Source organism: Podarcis raffonei, chromosome 16 (assembly GCF_027172205.1).
Source record: "Podarcis raffonei isolate rPodRaf1 chromosome 16, rPodRaf1.pri, whole genome shotgun sequence".
NCBI lineage: Eukaryota > Metazoa > Chordata > Lepidosauria > Squamata > Lacertidae > Podarcis > Podarcis raffonei.
The window spans coordinates 33406103-33429637 of NC_070617.1; the positions used below are offsets into that span (position 1 = coordinate 33406103).

Sequence of the window (23535 nt, forward strand, 5' to 3'; positions counted from 1 at the left end):
TTGCCTGCTATCGCATCGTCTCTCCTTGCAGTAAATTAAATCATATTCCGATTTAAAAGAGAGAGAGAGGATGAATAGTAGAGAAAGGGATGTCAGCCCAGCCTGCACAGGAACAGATAAGGCCCAGTGAATGTGTGCAGGAGTGAGATAGCGGAATAAAGGTGAGGGAATAAGGGATGGGGAGCATGGGGAGGGAGCAAGAAGTAGGAACGGAAAGATGAAAGTTCTGTCTGAAGATCCCCGGCTTCAAAACAGCAAAACTCTGCAAGGAGACAGAGTGCACAAATGTATTTTCCTTGATCTGCACATACCTACAAGTGTAAAGTATAGAGACTGTCAGGGAAATGAGGGCGTGGGCATGACTTCGAATGACTGGAGAGGGAGACAGAGCGCAGGTGTGATGGGGCTGAAAACAAATCCTGGCGTAGAGAGACACTCCAGATTTAGGAACGCAGTGGAAAAGGCTTGTGTCATATTTAGGGGATGTCGCACTCCAGGTGCCAAGGATCAGGATTGTTGAGCATCTGTTGAGGGCCACACTCTGGAAATGTGACAAATGCTTGGGATTCGTAGCTGTGTGAATTGCAGCTACAGTTACTTGGACTCTTTGGGTGAAGTCAAGTGCTTTAATTGTGTTTTGGATGTTCTTTAAAATGTATGGATGTGTCCCTAGCTGGCTCTGTCTTTGGCTCTTATTCCATCTACCATTGGTCTCCCTGCCTTCTGCCCCACCAGTCTCAATGAGTGTGGCGATCACACACAGGGCCCCCGGACGTTTGATGGTCTATTGACCCTGTGCCACCACTGTGATTGCTTTCTTCGCTGCCACCACCCCGTTTCTCACGGGGACACACGGAGTCCAGACAGTTGTTAACATTAACAAATAATCAAGTTTATTTTTAAATGCAGGAACAAGCGTATGGTTTCAGTTTATTTTTCTCTTGTCAGTTTCTTAATCTTAGTTCCTAACAACTCCAAACTGATTATTCCAACTATCTATCTGACTCAACCTAACTTCCTCTCACTCTCTCACAATACAACTCGACCAACCCACTGCCTATTCCTCCCTCTTACTTCTCCAACTCCCAAACCTCAACTCCCAACTCCCAAACCTCAACTGACTCTCAAACAGCTCCCACTCTAACTTTTACTCCACCCTTGCATTCTCACTGGCCAATCACATCACACCCATTTTAACCCTTTCCTTATGACCCATCCTAGGAGGCAAACGCCACAACGAGCATCAGTTACCACTGGATGAAACCATAGTTCTCATCCAAGAGCCAACCTTTCTGAGCCGGGGGAATACACAGGTGAAAGAACTATGGTGACAAACTCAAGGTTGATTGACATGTTGTATGCACCATCAGGAGGAACATAGTAGCAGATCCTGTGGTCACATCAGCAGCTTGCATTTAATGCATGGGGCTCCCCCAAGGAGTCCTGGGAACTATAGTTCGCACCTCACAGAACTACAGTTCCCAGCACCATTAAGTTACAATTATGATAATTCTTTGGGGAAAGCCATGTGCTTTAAATGTGCTTTGAATGTATGGTGTGGATGTAGTGTGTTGCTGCTCCTCCATATGTAGGTTGTAGCATCCCTCGTGCCTATTAATTTATTTTATTGAATTTATATTCCACCATTTCCTTCAAGAAGCTCAAGGTGTTGTATATGGCTCTCCCCCTCGTCATTTAATCCCCACCACAAACCTGCGAGGGAGGATAAGCTGAGAGGCAGTGACTGGCCCAAGGTCACCCCATGAGCTTCATGGCCGAGTGAGGATTTGAACCATGGTTTCCCAGGTCCCTATCCTGACACACTAACCACTACACGACTGTGTCTGTCACACTAGCTATGGGCTGATTTGTGGATTTAGCATGCATACACAGCAAGTAAGCCCATTACAATAGTCACTTCATCAAGTCTGTAAGCTGGCTTCGCAGTGAGGTGTGTTTAAAGTTGCCACTGAGACTGAACCTTCACACCAAGTTCAAACTGAATTTGGAAGTTCCTCGTTAGCCTAAAAGTTTTGAGGGATTTCAGCAGAAGTGGGGAGAGTTTGGGTCAAAAGAGTGACATCTCTTGGAGCTTTTATATGCAATTATGCTGTCACAGGATATCCCCCCCCCCCCTTCGCTAGAGACAAAATCAAAATATATATGATGGTGAGGTTCCTGAAGTTCAAAGGAAGCCAGCAAAAAGTTGAAGGATGCTGGCAAATTTTCCCTAGGAGACTTTCACATATCCCTAAGTGTTTTCTACACATGCATCTTCACACAGCACATTCCAGATTCATATAATGTGCTGCCACAGATGTAGTGAGGGCAACAGTTTTGGGTAGCTTTAAAAGGGGGAGGGGACAAATACATGAAGGAGAGGTTTATTCATGGCTTATAGGAATGGATGGAGCTGTTAATTTTGGTTTCTCGCAGTTTCTCATTCTTCTAGCCTTAAGCTCAGTTCTCCACATTTCCACATCAGTTTACTTTTTTTAAAAAAAGTCTCACGAAAATTTACCAACATACCATCCTTCATCCGGGCAAGCAAGAGACATGATCACAAATCAAGACATTCCCAGTCCAGAGTGGGGGACCCTCAAGGAGTTTGAGAAGCAGGACTGGGGAAGGCTGTGGCCTGGGACAAGTCTTTATGGCTTGATGGAGAGGTCAGAGGGCTGCCTTTGGCCCTGGGCACTGAGATTTCTTAGCCTAGTTAAAGCCAGGGCTTTTTTTCAGCTGGAACTTGCTGGAACTCAGTTCCAGCACCTCTTGGGTGAGCACCATTGCCATTTTAAGGGAACGAGGAAGGTGTTCATAATGAGTTGCAGCACCTCTTTTTCTAGAAAAATAGAAACCTACTACTGTGGAAGATCAGCAAGCTCAAATCACAGTGTATTTGGTTGTTTCCTTCTTATTTTAGTTTCTTTACAAGTTTGGAGGCTGCTGTCAGAATGCCTAGCTGCCTGGCTTCATCTAATAATGAGGGGCAATGAAATATTTTGCTTCGGGGTGCAAGCTGTTTACCTGTAGGGTTCAAAGAGATATGTTCTTTCCATCCACCACAAGCCTCTCTGTTTAATTGGCCCAGGCTCTTCATACTGCTTTTGCTTGGCACTGGAGGCCTCAGGTATCAGCCACTGCCAGAGGTCAAATAGGAGACTGATGGCATTCTGAATCTTCATTTCCTTGCGGGGAGGGGAGGGAACCTGGTTGCCTAGCAGCACAGATGAGTACCACAGCATCACTTGTCTCCTCTCAATGTTGAGGCCATCACCAAATCCAGAATCTTCTGGCTCTTTCCTTGCCCCCTTCCTGATCTGCAGAAAACTATGAATTATAAACACTCTCCTGATTCATATGAGAGGTGGGTGTATCAAAATGAAGAAAGGGAAGTATTGGCATGAATTATTCAATTTTGTTGAAAACAGATATAGAATTTTCTATAGGTTTTTTTTAAAGAAAAAAATGTGAGCTTATGACAGACTGATGACAATAAAAGAGAAATGCAATAAAAAAACCTTTAACAAATGCAGTATTATCTACTAGGGATGTGCATGCACCCACAATCCAATTCAGAGCCGATTCCAATGCTTTGGAATGGCCCTGATCCGATCTGGAATTATCCAGGGCCAGCCCTACCTGGATCTGTGCCCCAATCTTATTCAGGAGTCTTGTATTGCATTTAATTAGAGTTTAAAATGTCCTCTCCTTCTCCTCAGTGCAAGGCCACCCCCTTTGACAACCCCAGATCAATTCAAGTGGACCCAGTTTGATCCAGGCCTCAACCCATTCCAGCCAAATCCCAGGTTGACCCAAACTGGCCAAATTCAGTTTGGGATCTGGGGTTGAGCCGGTATGCACTATTATCTACCCCATAGAAATACAACACAAATAGGGAAAAGAGCTGATAGCCTAGCACTCTCATAATAACTGATACCCTTTAGGTGTGACCAGAACAGGATACAATGCACCTGCCTTTCACATAAGGCAGTCGTATATTACAAGGGCTATCCAGCCCACATCCAGTTTAGAGAACATTAAGAAGAGAGATTTGAGACCTGGGAGTTGCCCACCAAGAGTGAGTGACTGCACAGCAGACTAAGCAGGCACACGGGTCACTGGATCACAGCCTACTCTACTATAGTGAGATCTGCAATGAATTCCTGTTAAAATTTAGGCTGGGTGCTTCTAAAATTGCATCTCTATGGGGAGCCTGTGGCCCTCTAGATGCTATTGGACTACCATTCTCATTAGCTCCACCCACCATGTCCAATAGTCAGGGACGATAGAAGTTGTAGCCTAATGGGATCTAGAGGACCACAGGTCCCCCATAATGATCTGCACTGCAGTGGTACCTCTAGTTATGAACTTAATTCATTCTGGAGGTCCGTTCCTAACCTGAAAATGTTCTTAACTAGAGGTGTGCTTTCGCTAATGGGGCCTCTTGTTGCTGCTGCGCCACCGGCACACGATTTCCATTCTCATCCTGGGGGAAAGTTCTCAACTCGAGGTAACTCTTCCAGATTAGCGGAGTTTGTAACCTGAAGCGTATGTAACCTGAGGCGTTTGTAACTTGAGGTACCACTGTATATATAAACATTAACCTAAGCAACTGTGATGTGTTTCCTCTTTTTTAATGATGTGTAATTGGCTCCCCGATGCCAAGGTCTCAAAAATCCTTAGTTGGTTTCTGGTGCCAGCCTTGATATGAAGGTAGTATGACCTATAAGGAGTTGCCAGTTCCTTTGCAAATGGAGACTTTCATCCTACCTCCCCTACCTTTGTGTCTATCTGTTGTTGACCTTCATGATCTTCTGATATTTGTTTATCTTCTTCCAAATTATCTCTTGTAATTAGAATCCTTCTCCTCATCTCTAGGGGCCGCAGGCTTCAAATGAGGATTGCTTAAAAGCAATTACATTTTGATATTGGAGATCTGTACACATAAATGTTGTATCATTTCCAATTAAAAATAGTAATGAATTTTGTCCACAGAGACAGCGGACTGAGCGGAGCTATTGTTTCTGTTGGTTCCACCGGGATATAACAAGAATGCGTGCACAAAGATCTGTGTTGCGTGCGTACATGCATGCACGCTCGCACGCGCACACACACCCACACCATTGTGTGTGGGTGCTGTTTCACCTTTGGACACAGCTTGAGTCAGAGTTCCAAACCAGAAACTGCCTTTGAGCTGAATCATAGGAAAGGTCTCTGAGCATGTGCAAAATAGGGATGGGTAAGGATGAGGGAGACATTCACTTTGGTTCACCTTTTAATGCCAATGCTAACTAAATTGCACTGCCTCAAGCAACATGTGAACCAAAGCACAGCTTTCCTTCAAAATTTGCACTGCTACAAATCTTCCAATGAAGTTCTCCAACCCCAAAAGGTGTGTAAAAATACTTAACGTTGGTGGAAAGTGAGCATACTATGCATACATTAGTGAAAATAATGTACAAAAATTTCTTATAGTAGTAAAGTTTTATGCAAAAATATGTATATTCAGCAAAATGGCATACAAGCATGTATATATTTGGAGAAATGTGCAATAAAATATGGGGGGAGTGCAAGCTGATGTGGAAATGTCAGGAGCTGAACTTCAGACTGGAAAGATCAGGAACAAAAGTGGGGGATGAAATCCACAAATGTGTACGGCTCCAGGGATGGTGGATTAGTCAATTTCCAATCTGTTTCAGTTTCTCATGCATTCAACTATGTGCCCACTCCATCCTGTTTTATGCAATTTTTTAAAAAAGCACCCCCAAAATAGATTTAAATTTTACTCATTTTCTCCTAAGTTCTTCATTTCTGTTTGCTGTTGTTTTAGCCCAGGCGAACTTCCTCTTTCTGATGGCCTTGCTTTGCTAGTCATGGTCCTCTGTCTTGGTCCTCTGGCTGGGGGGTTGAGAGGCTCCTCCATCATTCGGCTCCTCCATGATAATATGACAGCAACAATCACAGACAACGATTGCTCTCAGTGAACCATTCACAGTGGGATCAGGTGTTAAACAGGGTTGTGTTATTGCCCCAACTCTATTCAGTATTTTCATTGCCACGATCCTACACTTTGTCAAAGGGAAACTCCCCACTGGGGCAGAAATCATATATCGAACAGATGGAAAGCCCTTCAATCTGAGCAGGCTGAAAGCAAAGAGTAAGGTTACCGTAACTTCCATCATAGAGCTTCAGTATGCTGATGACAATGTAGTGTGTGCATGCTCAGAGGATGAACTCCAAACCATCCTAAATATCTTCGCAGAAGCTTACAAAAAGCTTGGCCTGTCACTCAACATCCAAAAAACCAAAGTGCTGCACCAACAAGTACAAAATAACCCCTCTGCGGCGTCACAAATCCAACTCAGTGGTGTAACATTAGAAAATGTTGATCTCTTCTCCTACCTAGGCAGTTATCTTTCCACAAGGGTCAACATTGTTGCCGAAATCCAGCATCTCCTGAGCTCTGAGAGTGCGGCTTTCTCCCGATTGAAGTGCAGAGTGTTTGAGGACCGGGACATTTGCAAGGAAACGAAAATGCTTGTTTACAAAGCTATTGTACTACCAACCTTACTCTATGCTTGTGAAACATGGACCACTTACAAACGCCATCTCCAGCTTCTCGAAAGATCCCATCAACGGTGTCTCCGAAAAATCTTACACATCACTTGGGAAGACAGGCGAACTAATATCAGTGTACTGGGTGAAGCAAAGATCACCAGTGTTGAAGCAATGATTCTTCAACATCAACTTCATTGGACTGGTCGTGTTGTGCAGATGCCTGATGATCGTCTTCCAAAGCAACTACTATATTCCGAACTTAAAAATGGAAAGTGTAATGTTGGTGGTTAACAAAAGAGGTTTAAAGACTGTCTCAAGACAAATAAAAAAAAATGTAGTATAAACACCGACAACTGGGAAACACTGGCCTGCGAGTGCTCGAGTTGGAGAACAGCCTTTACCAAAGGTGTCATGGGCTTTGAAGACACTCGAACTCAGGACGCAAGGGAGAAACATGCTAAGAGGAAGGCATGCTTGGCAAATCCACACCTTGATCAACTCCCACCTGGGAACCAATGTCCCCACTGTGGAAGGATGTGTGGATCCAGAATTGGCCTCCAGTCATTTACGGACTCATTGTTAAAACCGTGTTTATGGAAGACAATCTTACTCGGCTACGACTGATCACCAAAGAAAGAAGAGGAGGCCAGAGTCTTATTTCTTTCACCTTTGCAACCCCACCACAACTGGCATATGGAGCATCAGTTTCCAACTCTGTTTCCACCTCTGTCTATTGGATGCAGCCAGGTTGGTCTCTCCCCATTGCCATGCTGCTTTCTTCCAGGGAGATGTGCAGCCTCCTAGCAACCCCCCATTCCCTGGCCAGTGTCCTACTCTCTCTGCAGTCGCAGGGCAAGTGTAGAACTTTGTTCATTTTATAAGACTCTGTAATATACTTCTACCATCAAGGCTCATAAATCCTGCACAAACTCTCTGCTTAATGAAGAAAAAAAAGAGGTCCAGAACTAAGGAGACGCTCTAAAATTATTGCTTTGGAGAGCATCCAAAACATTCTCTTGTCCCTCAGACAGAAGAAAGAGGAAAAAAGGTCACAGAATGCATTACTGGCTCAGCATGCCAATACTGAGAGTATGCAAAATGAAAACCTTTGGCAAGCACATATACTGTACTCAACAGCATCCAGGCAAAATGACGTTATTTCAACTTCGAGATTGCTACCTATTTTACAAGAGGAGGTCATATTGAACGTACAAATGAAGATGGAAATGCTTCCGGCTTATGACTCAGCCTAAATATTAAGCAAAGACGTGATTGTGAGGTTTGGAATTGTACATTTGTTCAGTTTGGAACTAGCACTGAGCCCAAATCCCCTCCACACACAAGAACTGTACCACCCTGTGAATAGATTTGGTGATCCAGGAACTGCATGAAGAGCAGACAAGTAAGTATGTTTTTTAACAGGAAAGAAAAATCTATACTTGGAAATTTATGTTCAAATATGCCCTTCATCAAAATGATTAGGACAGCAAATATGGAGCATAATACTATTAACTATTTATTAATATTGGCAACAACAGCAACTAACAACAAGAAGAATAAAGCTTGTTAAATTGCTTATTGCTCCAGAAGGTCTCCAAGCGACTCACAACATATTTAAGAACCTGGTGGATCAGGCCAGTGCCACAGCTAGCAAAGGAACACACTCTAAGCATCTCCAGTCCTCTTGACTGGAGGCCCAGTTGAACTTTACTGAAAGATGTGCAAGTTCATTTGATTTTATGCTGGCTGGATTCAATATTGCAATGTTTGTTAGTTTCCTTTGGCTAGCTATTGATTGGTGCTTCCATGCTTCTTCCTGACAACTTCAAACATCCAGCAGCACAGTGGCAGCCTGATGAACCATAGGGAAAGGACCATAGTTCTGTGGTAGAATATCTGCCTTGCATGCAGCAGGACCCAGGTTCAATTGCTGTTGTATCCAGATATGGCTTGGAAACCCTGTAGAGCTTCTGCCAGCCCGAGTAGATTATACTGAGCTCATGAAACTGTGGTCTGACTCAGTAATAAAGCAGCTTCCAGTTTGCCTATGAACAATGAAAACAGTTTTGAGTTCAGATTGGATCGGTGGGTGCTATTTTCCTTAAGAAAGATCAGATTAGTAGTGAGCAGCTAAAACACCAGATTTTGCAGAAAACCAAATGCAATCCTTATAATTATGTACAGCTAAGGTGGGCCACTTAGTTTCCTCTCTCCTAGGAAAAATGATAAGCTGCTTTTCACCCTCTGTAGTCTCCGTGTTCATTGTGCTTCAGCTTTGTTCTCTTCTTGGCAGAGCCACTGTTGTTCTGTGAATACAGTGGGGCCTCGGGTTACAGACACTTCAGGTTACAGACGCTTCAGGTTACAGACTCCGCTAACCCAGAAATAGTACCTCGGGTTAAGAACTTTGCTTCAGGATGAGAACAGAAATCGTGTGGCGGTGGCGTGGTGGCAGCCGGAGGCCCCATTAGCTAAAGTGGTACCTCAGGTTAAGAACAATTTCAGGTTAAGAACGGACCTCCAGAATGAATTAAGTTCTTAACCTGAGGTACCACTGTAGTTCTTTGCAGTTAAATATACACTTTTGCTCCTGGTTTGTTACAAAGGGGGGAACAATTCCTGTTCTGTCTGTGGTTCAGATTAAATAAGTTGATTTATGGGTGACTGTTTTGTAGACAACAGAACATTCTGGACATTTTGTCCTCTCTCATGTTTGAGAGGTATAGAGAATGGAGACCAAGATGATCAAGGGTATGGAAGTCAAGTCTTATGAGGAACAGTTCAGGGAGTTGGGTATGTTCAGCCTGGAGAAGAGAAGACTGAGAGGTGATATGATAGACACTTTCAGCTCCACAGGGTAGGATGTGAACCAATGAATACAAATCACAAGAAAGGGGATTCTAGTTAAACATTAGGAAGACATTTCTGGTGGTAAGAGCTGTTTGGCAGTAGATTACAAAAGATGGTGGAATCTCTTTCATTGGATGTTTCTAAAGAGAGGTTGGATGGCCATCCATCAGGGATTCTTTAGCTGTGTGATGGCCTGGGACTTGGGTTCGGGCTAGGAACCAGAGGAGTCTCAGTTTGCACTGGATCCTTTGCCTCAGGCATCATCTGAACCAAGTCTGGGGCCTGATCCTGAAGAGTCCCAGTCTGCACAGGTTCCCCTGCAACAAACACCAGCTGGGCCGAGTCAGGGGCCTGAGCCTGCCCTGGCTCCAGATGTGGGGATTACCTCGTTGCCTTCAGCTGGGCCATCACTTACAGCTGCTCCACTACCGGTTTGGTCAGGAGGCTGAGGCGGCCCCTGGGTCTAGTAACCCACCGACGTCTCCCGAGCTGCAGAGACTAAGGTTTGAGAGAAGGAGAGACCAGAGTACTTGCAGGAGGACAAAGATAAAAGGCTGTCGGACGCCGCCCCAGGTTGCGAGAGCAATATTGCTGTATGCCAGATCCTGCCTGAGATCCTGTACCTGTCCTTGCCTGGTTTCCTGCCTTGGCCCTGTCAAACTGACTCCTAGTGGAACCTTTGGATTCTGGACCAGTCCTGGACTGTGTTTCACGGGTTACCCCCGGGCCCAGCACAAGCTGTGATTCTGTGCTAGATGACCCTTACGGTACCTTCTGACTCTAAAATTCTGTCATTCTAGGATTCTATGACCCTCTTCTCTGAAACACTGGAGAACTCTATGATTCTATGAATCTAATTGAACATGCAAGTCTTGATCAGTGAAGCAGTGCACCTGCAAAGTGTGCGACACCCCCACCCCAAGAACTTTTGCTGCTATTATTAATACTGCTTTTCATTTCTTCTCTTTGATCTCAAAATGCATCCAGCATTTCACCTGGGGAGGAGACACATGCTACAGCACTAAAATTGTTTTTAAGTGACAACAGCCCGTCTATCAAGCATTTGGAAAGCACTGCAGAAAGCTTCCCAAACACTGGGGAATAAGTGGTTTCTGCAGAAACTGGCTGTGCTTGTGTGTTCCAGCCACTTCTCATACTATGCCCCACATAGGACATCAGAGGTCAGGCAGGTGGGTATGGTTTGGGGGGAAACAGCCTTGCGGGCCAGATTGGGACCTGTGCTGTGCCAAATCTGGCCTGCAGCCTGAAGATTCCCCACCTCCAGTTCTAAGCTGGATGGACCAATGGTATGACATGGCATAAGAACACACCCTCCAAATGTCCCTGTTTTCCAGGGATGTCCCTGATTTAGAGAAGCCATCCCGGTTTCTGATTTGATCCCAGAATGTCCCACTTTTTCTTAGGACATCTCTATTTTCATTGGAGAAATGTTGGAGGTTATGGAGTTATTAGACTCCCGAGCTGTCTGAAGGCAATCCTGTATAGGGAAGTTTTTTAAAAAATGTTTAATGTTTTATTACGTTTTTATATATGTTGGAAGCTACCTATATTGCCTGGGACAACCCAGTAAGATGTGTGGGGTATAAATAGTGAAACTATCATCATGAAATGGGGTGTCCCTATTTTCATGGGAGAAATGTTGGAGGGCATTTAAGAAAGCATTCTGTGCTCCTGTCCATCCACTTCAAGGATTGGTCCCATCCACTACTGGGTTCAGGCCCACCAGCAAGTGCCCCCCCCCCACAGATCACCCCAGAGAGAATGTGGTCCATATCAGAGAAAAGGTTCCCCTTTCTTCTAAGCACTATTGTGCACTTCCTCGCAATGTGTGCTGAATTGAAAGCACCGTGATGCAGAATCACTGCTGGCAACAGCTTCATGTTTAGCGGCTTTTCTGAATTGTGTCGTAGTGGCGGCGGCGGGCAAGAGAAAGAGAAGGCATCAAATCTCTTTTTAATTGTTCTTCACCCATCAGCAATACTCACTTTTGGTGTTGGTTACAGAATACAGAAGCGCCTGGCTGGTGCTTGTGCCCGCTCGACAACCCCGGCTAGTTGATTATGGATGCTGTAAGCAAGCTCCAATGTTTCATAGGGAAAGAGGCCATTTCAGTGCAGTTCAAGTGGATTAGGGCTGGCTAGTGGCAATTTCCTAGAAATGAGGAAAGTAATGTAAGGAAACCAGAATGTGCGTCATGAGTATGGCTGCATTTTTTTAAAATGAGAGCGAGAGAGAGAGAATGCCTATTTTTTTTCCAGCCAGGGGAAGAAAATAGAAATGATAGTATTAAGCTCAGGATATCAAGGAGGGGAGAAAAAAGCTCTTCGTGTGGATTGCACTGCAGAGGAAGGCAAGGAAATCTTGAACAAGAACACATAGGAGGTCTAAAGTTTCAGGAGATGTTCTCTTCCCACCCTCCTCCTGTCCAGCTTATCAGGCTTGTTCTGGCTCAGAAAGAACATTTGGTGTTTAATCAATTAATCCAAGGTCAGGGGAACCAGCAAGCCAGATTGATACCTTCTCCCACCACTCCCAAGCCAAGTTTGACACAAGAGTGTAACCACCCACCTGGCAATCACATGAGGTCACAATCATACCAGATGACCCTTTTATTTGCCCACAGCAGCCTCCAGACCCTATTTTGGAAGGGGTTTCTGAAGACATCTTCAAGAGCCTGACTCAAAATGCTGTTTTTGAAAACGCTTCTTTGAAAAGAGCTTTGCACTCATGGGCACATCAGTAGTGCATGCAAAACACCCTTTTGGCACTGAACCAGATTTAATTTTTATCTGCCCCACTGTCCTGGGTTGTCAGAGGAAGGATGATATAGATGGGTTGTTTTCTAGAGACCTGGGGGAGGACTCCAGTTGGGTGTAGATCTTGGGGAGGGTCTAAGCGTGTGGAGCTTCCTTCAATCTGCTTTCTTGCCTCAGCTATCCCTGCTTTGAGAGCCATGAGCCCTTCCTCCCTCCCCACAGCCATTGGAACCTATATCGGATATTTCTATGGTGCCTATTGCACTGCTCACCCCTGCTTCTCCAGATGTAGGTGTTCTACCTGCCATGCCTGCCTTGCAGAGAGCAAAGACACCTCCTCTGTCACCTAAGCCCCAGAGGTGCCAAAAGAGGTGTGAAAAGGTGGAACAGAATTCACCTATGGGATGCATTAGATTGCTTGGCTAAGGAGCAAAACCACTTGCTGCACTAACTTGAGCCCATCCCTGAACCTATTCATTTAAATAGGATACCAAGGGGTGTGCCCATGTTGGATGAACATCTAAGCTAGATCACCGTGCCACGCCTTTGTGTTTCTGTGTCTTGGATCAACTCTGTTACCTGCTGTGCCACTAGCCAGGTATTCACATAGGTATTGCACTGATGTAAGTGTTAATGCCTTTGGAAACATCCTCATCTGAGTTATTGTTCTTGAACAACTGGGAACCAGGACATACAATGTCAGCGGTAGAGCAGGCAGTCCAGGCTTGACTGAAATGGTCTCACAGGCCAAATGGGGAGGCCTAGTGGAACTAATATGGCTTCCAAGCCAGAGGTTCCTCACCCCCGACTGAGTCGGAAATTGCCAGAAAATGCACCAACACTATTGTTCAATTTTATTGGATGTGATCTAGAAGTTGTGGGCCTACTAGTAAACAATAGCAAATCATCTGCCTACAAAACCTTTTAAAATCCCATTTGTTCACATGCAAAAAATAAAATAAATATGGATTTCTCTGTTTTGCGTAATGGCACATGCCAATAGCTCCAAATGTAAATCAAAGCAGAAATATGACAGTCTCGTTTCCCTCCTATTTAATGTTACAATTTATGAGTCACTTTTCCATCAAAGGTACTCAAAGCATCATCAAAAAGTTTACTAGAAGCCTATGATAAAAATGACAAAAGAACAGCAGTAACAATCAAAATCATGAAAAACTGATCTTCAAATGAAGGGGACAGAATCACAACAAAACCCCAAAACATTATTATAGAAAGCCTGACAGATGTTTGCTAAGTAGTTGTGATGCATGCTAGAAATGTGAGGAAAACAGAGCAGATTGTACGCATGTATGGTGGACGTGTAAGAAAACCTGAGGTTTCTAGGGTGGGTGGAATCATTAAATGTATACAGGAAATGAATATTATATGGAGGGGGGGCATCCAGCCTGAGGGTCAACTTTGGACCAGTATAGATCCCAATATGGTCTGTGTGGCCGTTTCCACCACCAAACCACAAACCACCATATGTCACATTAGGAATGGGGCAGGCAGAGGCAGAGCTGCATTGGCAGCAAAACTAAGTTCCATGTGGGGAACTAAATCATGCAGCCAATCCCTGCAGACAGTCATTCATCATTTCATTTATTACGGCCATAGGCCCATACAGGTAAAAACAACACATAAGTGACAGCTTGTGCCGTAGGGAAGAAAAAAAAGCAGTCGCTAAAACACCACTATAACAATAAAATACTATAAGATGTAAAGGCATACTACGCCTTAATTAGCTTGTAGTGCTCCTTGGCGTCGCTTTTGGGAAAGGACAGCGACCAGGAACCTAGCCACCTTCAGGGTCGTGTGGGTATCCTTGTCCTGCAAGATTTGGGCAAGGTGGAATTTTGGTGGGGTACCCTCTAGTTTCTGAATGATTGATCCCAACAAATTTGCCCGTGACACATTGAACAAGGGGCAAATCAACATAATGTGCTGGAGCGACTCCGGCGTCACCTTATCACATTCGCACATGGCGGGGGCTTGGCCCTTTGAGAATCTATGTCTCAGGACATTGGAGGGAAAAACGTTAAACCTCGCTTTGGTGAAGGCCAGTCTATGGGCAACAGTCGAAAGGGAGGAGAGGTATGATGGAACGCAGTAAGTTAAAGTGATACCAATGTTCTGGGGCGAGCAAACACCTCCCCCCAGCGTATAATTTCGCTGTAAGTCGATGTCATCCAGTCTTTGGCGGATCAATCTTTGAGCAGTGATTTGGTCTAGTTTTAGGGAATCTGAGGGAGAGATTCCATAACTCAGGAGTTTGGCATGAATTCTACTAGTCCAAAGGCTAGAGAATTCATCTCGCCATAAGCATTGGACAAGGTAATGGTTTGGTAATCTATGCCACAATGATAACCAGTAATTGAAGACTTGCTTCCACAGACAAGTTTCTAAGGATGCGATCTTCAATTCTAGTCACATGGCTGCGTTGCTTACACACAGGGGGAGCATTAGGAGCCGACGTAGGAATTGGCTTTGCAGAGTCTCAAGGGGAGCAAGATCTGTCATCACGGCCCAGAGCGGGGCAGCATAAGCAAGCACGGCAACCACTTTTGCCTTGAACACCTTTAGGGCCGAGGGAACATGCAAAGCTCCGTCTGAAAAGAAGAATCGGAGGAGCGCATATGACAAGGTTTTGGCCTTGTTAAGTAGGTGTTGAATTTGAGCTTTCCACCCCAAATTGTATTGAAAAATAACTCCTAGGTATTGAAATTTTAGGACTTGCTCTATTTTTGCTCCACCAAGCTTCCATTTGTATAATCTCCGGCTTCTGGAGAAAATCAGAATCTTGGACTTAGCATGGTTGATGGTTAATTGATTGAGTTGACAATACGTGGCAAAGATCTTCAGAGCTCTGGTTAGTCCAACACGTGTATAAGATAGAATTACCACGTCGTCCGCATATAAGAGGAGTGGACAGCGGTAATCCGCTAGTCTAGGCGCGTGTATACTTGGAGATGAGTTAACTAGGGGTGCTCGCATGTCGCTGATGAATAGGTTGAATAGGCAGGGAGCCAATATGCATCCTTGGCGCACTCCCTTGTTTATTGGTATCGAATTTGTGAGGTCGCCCGCAGGAGTGAGTCTCACTCTGGCAAGGGTACCTTCGTGGAGCTGGCTTATGAGCCATAAGAGTCTTCTATCAATGCCCTGTTTCGCAAGTTTCTCCCAAAGAATATTTCTAGGAACGCTATCAAAGGCTGCCTTTAGATCTAAGAAGGCAGCACAGAGGTAGCCCCGGGGAGGGGAGGAGTACTTCCGTGCCAGGTGATAAAGAACTATCGCATGATCGATTGTAGAGCGTTTAGTTCTGAACCCTGCTTGTTCGTGGCCAATCTGGTTAGTCTCGTCTACCCATCGCAATAATTTTGCCAGCCCTGTGCTTGGCACTGTCTAGCACAGGGCTGGCAAAGAGTCCTTTGCTGCAGATTCTGAGCAGTTGGCTGCTGGGCACTTGGGAAGCACTGCACAAGAGACCCAGATGGGTGGCTGGAACAACAACTTCAATCATCTCGCATCATATTGTGAGATAGGTTGTCCAACTGTTATGTCTTGAGCATGGATCACAGAACAATAGGCAGGTAGGATTTTAGAATGTAGTAATTTGATTGGCCCGTAGGAGCTGTCCAATCCGGCTCCAGGAGGGGAGTTAGCCTATCAGGTGTGACTGATGGTGTCAATAAAGTATATATAGCCTGGGATCTGGGCGAGGCATCACTGACTCACTCCTACAGGATGATTAACTGTTTATATGAGTTGAAATAAACACAAGAAAACCTCTCCCTGAGTTTATTTCACCCTCCTACGCGGGGACGCGGTGGGTGGCGCTGTGGGTTAAACCATAGAGCCTAGGACTTGCCGATCAGAAGGTTGGCGTTTCGAATCCCCGCGACGGGGTGAGCTCCCGTTGTTCGGTCCCTGCTCCTGCCAACCTAGCAGTTCAAAAGCACATCAAAGTGCAAGTAGATAAATAGGTACTGCTCCTGCGGGAAGGTAAATGGCGTTTCCGTGCGCTGCTCTTGTTCGCCAGAAGCGGCTTAGTCATGCTGGTCACATGACCCGGAAGCTGTACGCCGGCTCCCTCGGCCAATAAAGCGAGATGAGCGCCACAACCCCAGAGTCGGTCACGACTGGACCTAATGGTCAGGGGTCCCTTTACCTTTACCTTTACCTGTCCAGATAGACCCATGGGGGCTAGGGAGAGATAAGGATCTGGTCTGTGAGACCCAAAGTTTCCCCCTTCCCTGTTATATAACAGTAAGTCATTTCATGAATCCTTTGGGGCTATCTTAAATAAAGCACGCCATTAGATTTCATTGGATCATGTTCACTGCGGTCACATTCTTTCGGGTTATCTTCGTTTTAAAAACCGCAATGCATAAAGCACTGTGCATGCACATTTTGCCACATATTTCACTTCATATGTATCTTCTGGAAAGGAGGTGAGAAGAAATCTTGATGTACTGTGGTTCCACCAAAGTGCAGGATCACTCATTCGTGTCAGTAAAACACTACACAGAATCCAACCTTGGAGTACTTTTACAGGGTTTTCAGAAACCTTACCCAGATCTGTGAATTACTATTATAATGTTTATTTTCTTAGCATGTCTTTATCCTGGAAACTTTGAGTGTTTTATGCCATAGGCTGATTGAAAAGATGAAGTATTTCAAAGAGGGGTGGGGAATAACCCTTTTCCCCAGGTATAAAAGTGAGAAAAGAGTTAAATCTTCATTCAGAAGATTAAAACAAAAAATCTGCCAAGATGTTTAGGAACTACTGGGATCCGTGTTAACTAAGATGTATCTAATGATTGCCTATATCTTCTCTGCAGGTCTAGCCAAGCCAATGGGATTAGTTGAAGGCCCTGGAGGCTTGGGCCAAGGAGGGATGGCTGCTACCCTGAGAGACGATAGTCATGAATCTGAAACAAAGTATGAAGAATATGGTTATAATGCCCAGCTAAGTGATCGGATTTCACTGGACAGGTCTATTCCTGACTACAGACCAAAAAAGTAAGTACACTTTTATTAGTGGACATGATTCTGTTTCCTTTACTCACATTGGAAAGCTCTTAAAGGTGTGTCTAAGTGTTAGTGTAAAGGTTAGCCTAGATGATGCCCTCCTCATATTATTAGACAACCAGCATGGCCAATGATCAGAGATGATGGGAGTTGTAGTCCAACAATATCTGGGTGGCTCTAATTTGGCCATCCTTGAAGCTAGCAGATGATGCCCAACTAACTAAGCAACTAGAAAGGTCAAGTTATAGGACAATGGAAACCTGAACTAGATGTCTACTGGTAACTTATCTGTGTGTGTCACCATTTGGAAATTCAGTCTTCTCAAATGATAACTAATATGAAAGGCAGCATGTCTCCTAATAACAGCTGCTAGGAACTAGATAGGCATTTGCTCTGATCCAGTAGGGCTCTTCTTTTGTTCTTTTGCTCTTCTCTCCTGTCTGCCAAGACCAGGTGAGGGTTGTGGGAAGCTAACCTGAATGTAGGCCTGGAGAGTGTAATTCACCTGTCCCCTCAGTTAGGGCTGCCATACACCCAGAATTTCCTGGACATATCCAGGATTCGTCCATAGAAAATGGTGTCCAGGAAAACCTGGCCGAATAGCAGCCCTTATCAAAAATGTTGATTTTTTTTTGTGTGAACTTCTGAAAAACTGCTGGAACAGAAGGAAATGGAGGAATGAGAATCTCTCGGTCCTGCTGTACACATTGGTGGCATATATGCACACATGGCCTTTTGGAAATGGGATGCTCTTTTACCACATCTGATTGGCTGAGGGAAGGGTGATGCTGGGCAGCTGGCTGGCTTGGGATGATGGTCTGCTTCTCCACTGAAACTGACAAGGTAGCAGGAGAGCCTTGTCAGTTTCAATTTGTTCAGATTCCTTTTAAAAAACATTTGTATCTAACCCTGAGACATATGTGGGCTGGAGGTTGGGAGGATCAAATGACTCATCTTTAATTGTACTTCTGAGAAAAGAAATATAACGAAAGAACTCTATAGCCAGGATCTTTCTTCAAGCCAACTTTGGCTTTTTGCTTTAAAGTAAGGCTACATCCACATTATGCATTGAAAGCACTCCAATACTACTTTCGGAATCATGGCTTCCCACAAAAGAAATCCTGGGAGCTGTATTTTGGTAAGAATGTTGAGTGTTGTTAAGAGATCCTTATTCATTCTCCGAGAGCTACAATTCCTAAAGTTCCCTGGGAAGAGGGATTGGTCATTAATCTGCTCTGGGAATTGTAGCTCTCTTGAGGGAATAGGGTCTCCTAACAAAGCTCAGCATCCTCAATCAACTATATTTCCCAGAATTCTTTGGGGGTAAGCCATAACTGTTAAAGTGACTTTTATCTTAATGATTTATTTCAAAAAATATATATTCTGCTTGATTGTTTAAAAAAACACCCCCAAGAGAATAAAACAATAATATTATCAGTAAAGGTAAAGGTAATGAGACCATTAGGTCCAGTCGTGACCGACTCTGGGATTGCGGTGCTCATCTCGCTTTATTGGCCGAGGGAGCCAGCGTACAGCTTCCGGGTCATGTGGCCAGCATGACTAAGCCACTTCTGGCGAACCAGAGCAGTGCACAGAAACACTGTTTACCTTCCCGCCGGAGCGGTTCCTATTTATCTACTTGCACTTTGACGTGCTTTCAAACTGCTAGGTTGGCAGGAGCAGGGACCGAGCAACAGGAGCTCACCCTGTTGCGGTGATTTGAACCACGACCTTCTGATCAGCAAGTCCTAGGCTCTGTGGTTTAACCCACAGTGCCACCCGCGTCCCTTAATATTATCAGTAGAAACAGTCAAAAACAACTATTTAAAACATAAAAAAATAAAACCAGCAAATTAGAACATACTTCAACAGTCTACATGTTTGGGTAGAATTGTCTAAACCGATGGTTCCCAATTGGTGAGCCAAGGACCCCAGGGGGTCCACATAACACACCCAGGGAGTCCACAGCACTATTCACATAACAAAAATCACCATAGACATATCATATATATTTTTCAAAAGTAGGGGGTCCACAGCTTGGCTTTTGAAAAACAGGGGTTCTGCAGTACTTAGCTACCGTATTTTTCGCTCTATAAGATGCACCAGACCACAAGACGCACCTAGTTTTTGGAGGAGGAAAACAAGAAAAAAAATATTCTGAATCTCAGAAGCCAGAACAGCAAGAGGGATCGCTGCGCAGTGAAAGCAGCAATCCCTCTTGCTGTTCTGGCTTCTGGGATAGCTGCGCAGCCTGCATTCGCTCCATAAGACGCACACACATTTCCCCTTACTTTTTAGGAGGGAAAAAGTGAGTCTTATAGAGCAAAAAATACGGTAATTGGGAACCACTGGTCTAAACAAAGAAAAAATTCTAGCAGTTGCTGCCTGATGTTAAAACAGCATACCAGAACGTTTATCTGATGAATATAGGGACGTCCTATTCAATAATAATAATAATAATAATAATAATAATAATAATAATAATAATATACCCCCCCACATCTGACTAGGTTTCCCCAGCCACTCTGGGAGCTTACAGCACATATAAAACCCTAGTAAAATGTTGTACAGGGGTACCTGTACTACAGGTTACAGACTTCAGGTTACAGACTCGTACCTTGGGTTAAGAACTTTGCTTCAGGATGAGAACAGAAATCATGCGGCAGCAGGAGGCCCCATTAGCTAAAGTGGTATTCAGGTTAAGAACAGTTTCAGGTTAAGAACGGACCTCCAGAATGAATTAAGTTCTTAACCCGAGGTACCACTGTACATTAAAAACTTCCAGATACAGGGCTGCCTTCATATGTCTTCTAAAAGTTGTGTAGTTCTTTATCTCCTTGACGTCTGATGGGAGGGCATTCCACAGGGAGGGTGCCACTGCCAAGAAGGCTCTCTGCAGCTGTAAGTGCCAGTTCTGCAGATCAAAGCAGTCCAGTATGCAAATGTGGGGTAAGGACATAAGGGTGCCTTAAATGTATAGCATGGATGTGACTTTAGGGCCCTTTAACTATACTAATTTTTTATGGGATTTTCTCCATGACTGCCTTGCACATGCATTGATAAACTAACTTATACCAAAGTGCCACATTTTTCATGCATCTCTTCTTTGACCAGTATGGCAAACTGTGTTTAATGCTGACACCATTTAAGGACTTCCTTCATTAAGTGGCTTTCAAAATCCTCCAAAGGAGATCCTTCCAATATCCTCCAAAGGAGATGTCCTTCCTCCCCTGTCATCATAATAACAATCGGTAAACGTCTTAATGCAGCCCAAGGAATGCGACACTGCTAAACTGCTCTCCATAGGCAGGACTGAAAAGAATACTTAATTAATTTCTAATAATAATTCCTCCCCCCAAAAAAACCTTTGGGGAGCTGGAAGCACAGCTGAAAGTTTAAATAAAGAGCCTTATTAAGTGGGGAGAGAAAAAGTTTAAATAAAGCATGCTCGACAAGTCTTTCTGGAGAGATCACTCCAGCTGCAGGTAGCCAGAAAGAAAAAGGCAGCATGTCAAAATCTGAGCAGGTTGTTGTTGTTTAGTCGTTTAGTCGTGTCCGACCCTTCGTGACCCCATGGACCAGAGCACGCCAGGCACTTCTGTCTTCCACTGCCTCCCGCAGTTTGGTCAAACTCATGCTGGTAGCTTCGAGAACACCCTCGAACCATCTCGTCCTCTGTTGTCCCCTTCTCCTTGTGCCCTCCATCTTTTCCAACATCAGGGTCTTTTCCAGGGAGTCTTCTCTTCTAATGAGGTGGCCAAAGTATTGGAGCCTCAGCTTCAAGATCTGTCCTTCCAGTGAGCTCTCAGGGCTCCTTCAGAATGCATAGGTTTGATCTTCTTGCAGTCCATGGGACTCTCAAGAGTCTCCTCCAGCACCATAATTCAAAAGCATCAATTCTTTGACGATCAGCCTTCTTCATGGTCCAGCTCTCACTTCCATACATCACTACTGGGAAAACCATGGCTTTAACTATACAGACCTTTGTTGGCAAGGTGATGTCTCTACTTTTTAAGATGCTGGCTGAGCAGATAGCATGCTTAAATTGCAAGGCAGCCCAGCTAGCATGGCTGTTGCAGGCTACAACTTACATCAGCCTTAGCATCATACCATGATGCTGGCTGGGGCTGATTGGAGTTGTTGTTGGGTTGCCATATGTCTGAATTTTCACTTTTTGAAATATGGCAGCCCTAGTTGTAGCCCACAATATTTGGAGGACTCCAGGTCAGTGAACATTGCTGTCAAGGCTAGTGGAGGATTAAACTCAGGGGCTGACATTGCTGTGCATTTGCCAAGGCCCATGCTTCAGCACAAGAGTGCCAAATTGAATAAAATATGGAGGGGGAGGTAAGCCCTGCCCCACCTAATCACAAGACACAGCACATATGCACACCATTTGAATTACAATCCCCATCAATTTTGGATTATTATTATTTCAGTGGTAGCTCGGGTTAAGTACTTAATTCGTTCCGGAGGTCCGTTCTTAACCTGAAACTGTTCTTAACCTGAACATTTAGCTAATGGGGCCTCCTGCTGCTGCTGTGCCGCCAGAGCACGATTTCTGTTCTCATCCGGAAGCAAAGTTCTTAACCCGAGGTACTATTTCTGGGTTTGCGGAGTATGTAACCTGAAGCGTCTGTAACCTGAAGCATATGTAACCCAAGGTACCACTGTATTATTATTATTATTGTTAACCACAGGCCCTAGGGCAGAATGCAGCCCAATGGGCCTCTAAGTCTGTCTGTTGGAACTCTAGCAAAAGAATCTTTCACCCCCCCCCCACAGGCCACAGCCCTCAGCAGTCCTGCTCCCCATAGTGTTTTTGTCTGGCTGGAAGGTGCCATTGAACTCCAATAACTCCTCTTACTTGTCTGGACTGAGGATAAAGAGGGGTGGTTGGTTTAGAAATTACCCTGCTGCAGAGTGCCTCTGTTGCCCTGCACATTTTTGTCTCTAGCTCCACCCACCACTAGCATGTGGCCCTATCCAGAAAGGAATGTGGCCCTTGCACTGAAGCAGGCATGTCCAAAGTCCGTTTCGGGGGCCTAAACCCTAAAAAAGCTCAACAACCTCAATCCTAAAGAAAGCTCAACAACTTTGGTCGGCCCCCACGGCTCTTCACTTCATCAATTCTGGCCCTCTTTGAAAAAAGTTTGGACACCACTGCACTAAAGAATACCCTGCTTTAGCTCCTTCTTCACCTGCCTACTCCAAGTTTGCAAGCAGTGACAAGCAGCAATGAGACGAGGAAGCAGCTTCCACTTGCCTGGGCTGATCCAGTCCAGAGAGCACATAATGGGCAATGGTGAGCGTGGCAAGGATATGTGCCTTAGGAAGAAAGGAAACTGCCTTATTCTGAGTGTGGCCATTGGCATGTCTAGGTCAGTACTGTCCACACTAGCAGGCATCAGTTCTCCAAGGTGCTGGGCAGGGGATATTCCCAGACGTACCTGGAGATGCCGGGGATTTGAACCTGGGACCTCCTGCATGCAGGGCAAATGCTCTACCACTGAGCTACGGCTCTTCTTCAAATGCAGCCTGTTTACAAAGGAGGCCCACGTTACCTAGGAATCCACAGAAAACTGAAGCTGGCACAGGGCTTACTTGCAGCCACCCCAGGCACTGGCTGTCAGCTTTCATCTGCACTATACATTTAAAGCAAAAGGGAAGCGGGTGGCGCTGTGGTCTAAACCACAGAGCCTAGGGCTTGCCGATCAGAAGGTCGGCGGTTCGAATCCCCGCAACGGGGTGATCTCCCGTTGCTCGGTCCCTGCTCCTGCCAACCTAGCAGTTTGAAAGCACGTCAAAGTGCAAGTAGATAGATAGGTACTGCTCTGGTGGGAAGGTAAACAGCGTTTCTGTGCACTGCTCTGGTTCACCAGAAGCAGCTTAGTCATGCTGGCCACATGACCCAGAAGCTGTCTGTGGACAAACGCCGGCTCCCTTGGCCTATAGAGCGAGATGAGCACACAACCCCAGAGTCGTCCGTGACTAGACCTAACGGTCAGGGGTACCTTTATACGTTTAAAGCAGGGTCATAACACTTTGAACAGCCATGGCTTTCCCCAAAGAACCTTGGGAACTGTAGTTGGCTAAGGTTTCTGAGAGTGCTTAGGAAATCCCTATTCCCTTCATAGAGCTACATTTCCTAGAGCTCCTAGAGGTTGTTAAACCCCTCTGGTTCTGTGAGGGGAATGGTGTGTGTGTGTGTGTGTGTGTGTGTGTGTGTGTGTGTGTGTGTGTGTGTGTCCTAACAAACGCTCAGCACCCTTAATAAACCACAGCTCCCAGGATTCTTGTGGGGAAGCCATGA

The 23535-nt window shown here is 45.0% G+C and overlaps 1 protein-coding gene across 1 annotated transcript in view; it reads left to right on the forward strand.

Annotated features, from left to right (window-relative positions):
• The window catches only part of GALNT9 (polypeptide N-acetylgalactosaminyltransferase 9), a 189101-nt gene that overhangs the window by 31533 nt on the left and 134033 nt on the right, over nucleotides 1-23535 (forward strand). Inside the window, exon 2 of the mRNA XM_053368595.1 lies at nucleotides 17033-17213. Within this exon, the coding sequence (XP_053224570.1) occupies nucleotides 17033-17213 (181 nt within the window). The remainder of the gene's footprint in view (nucleotides 1-17032; nucleotides 17214-23535) is intronic.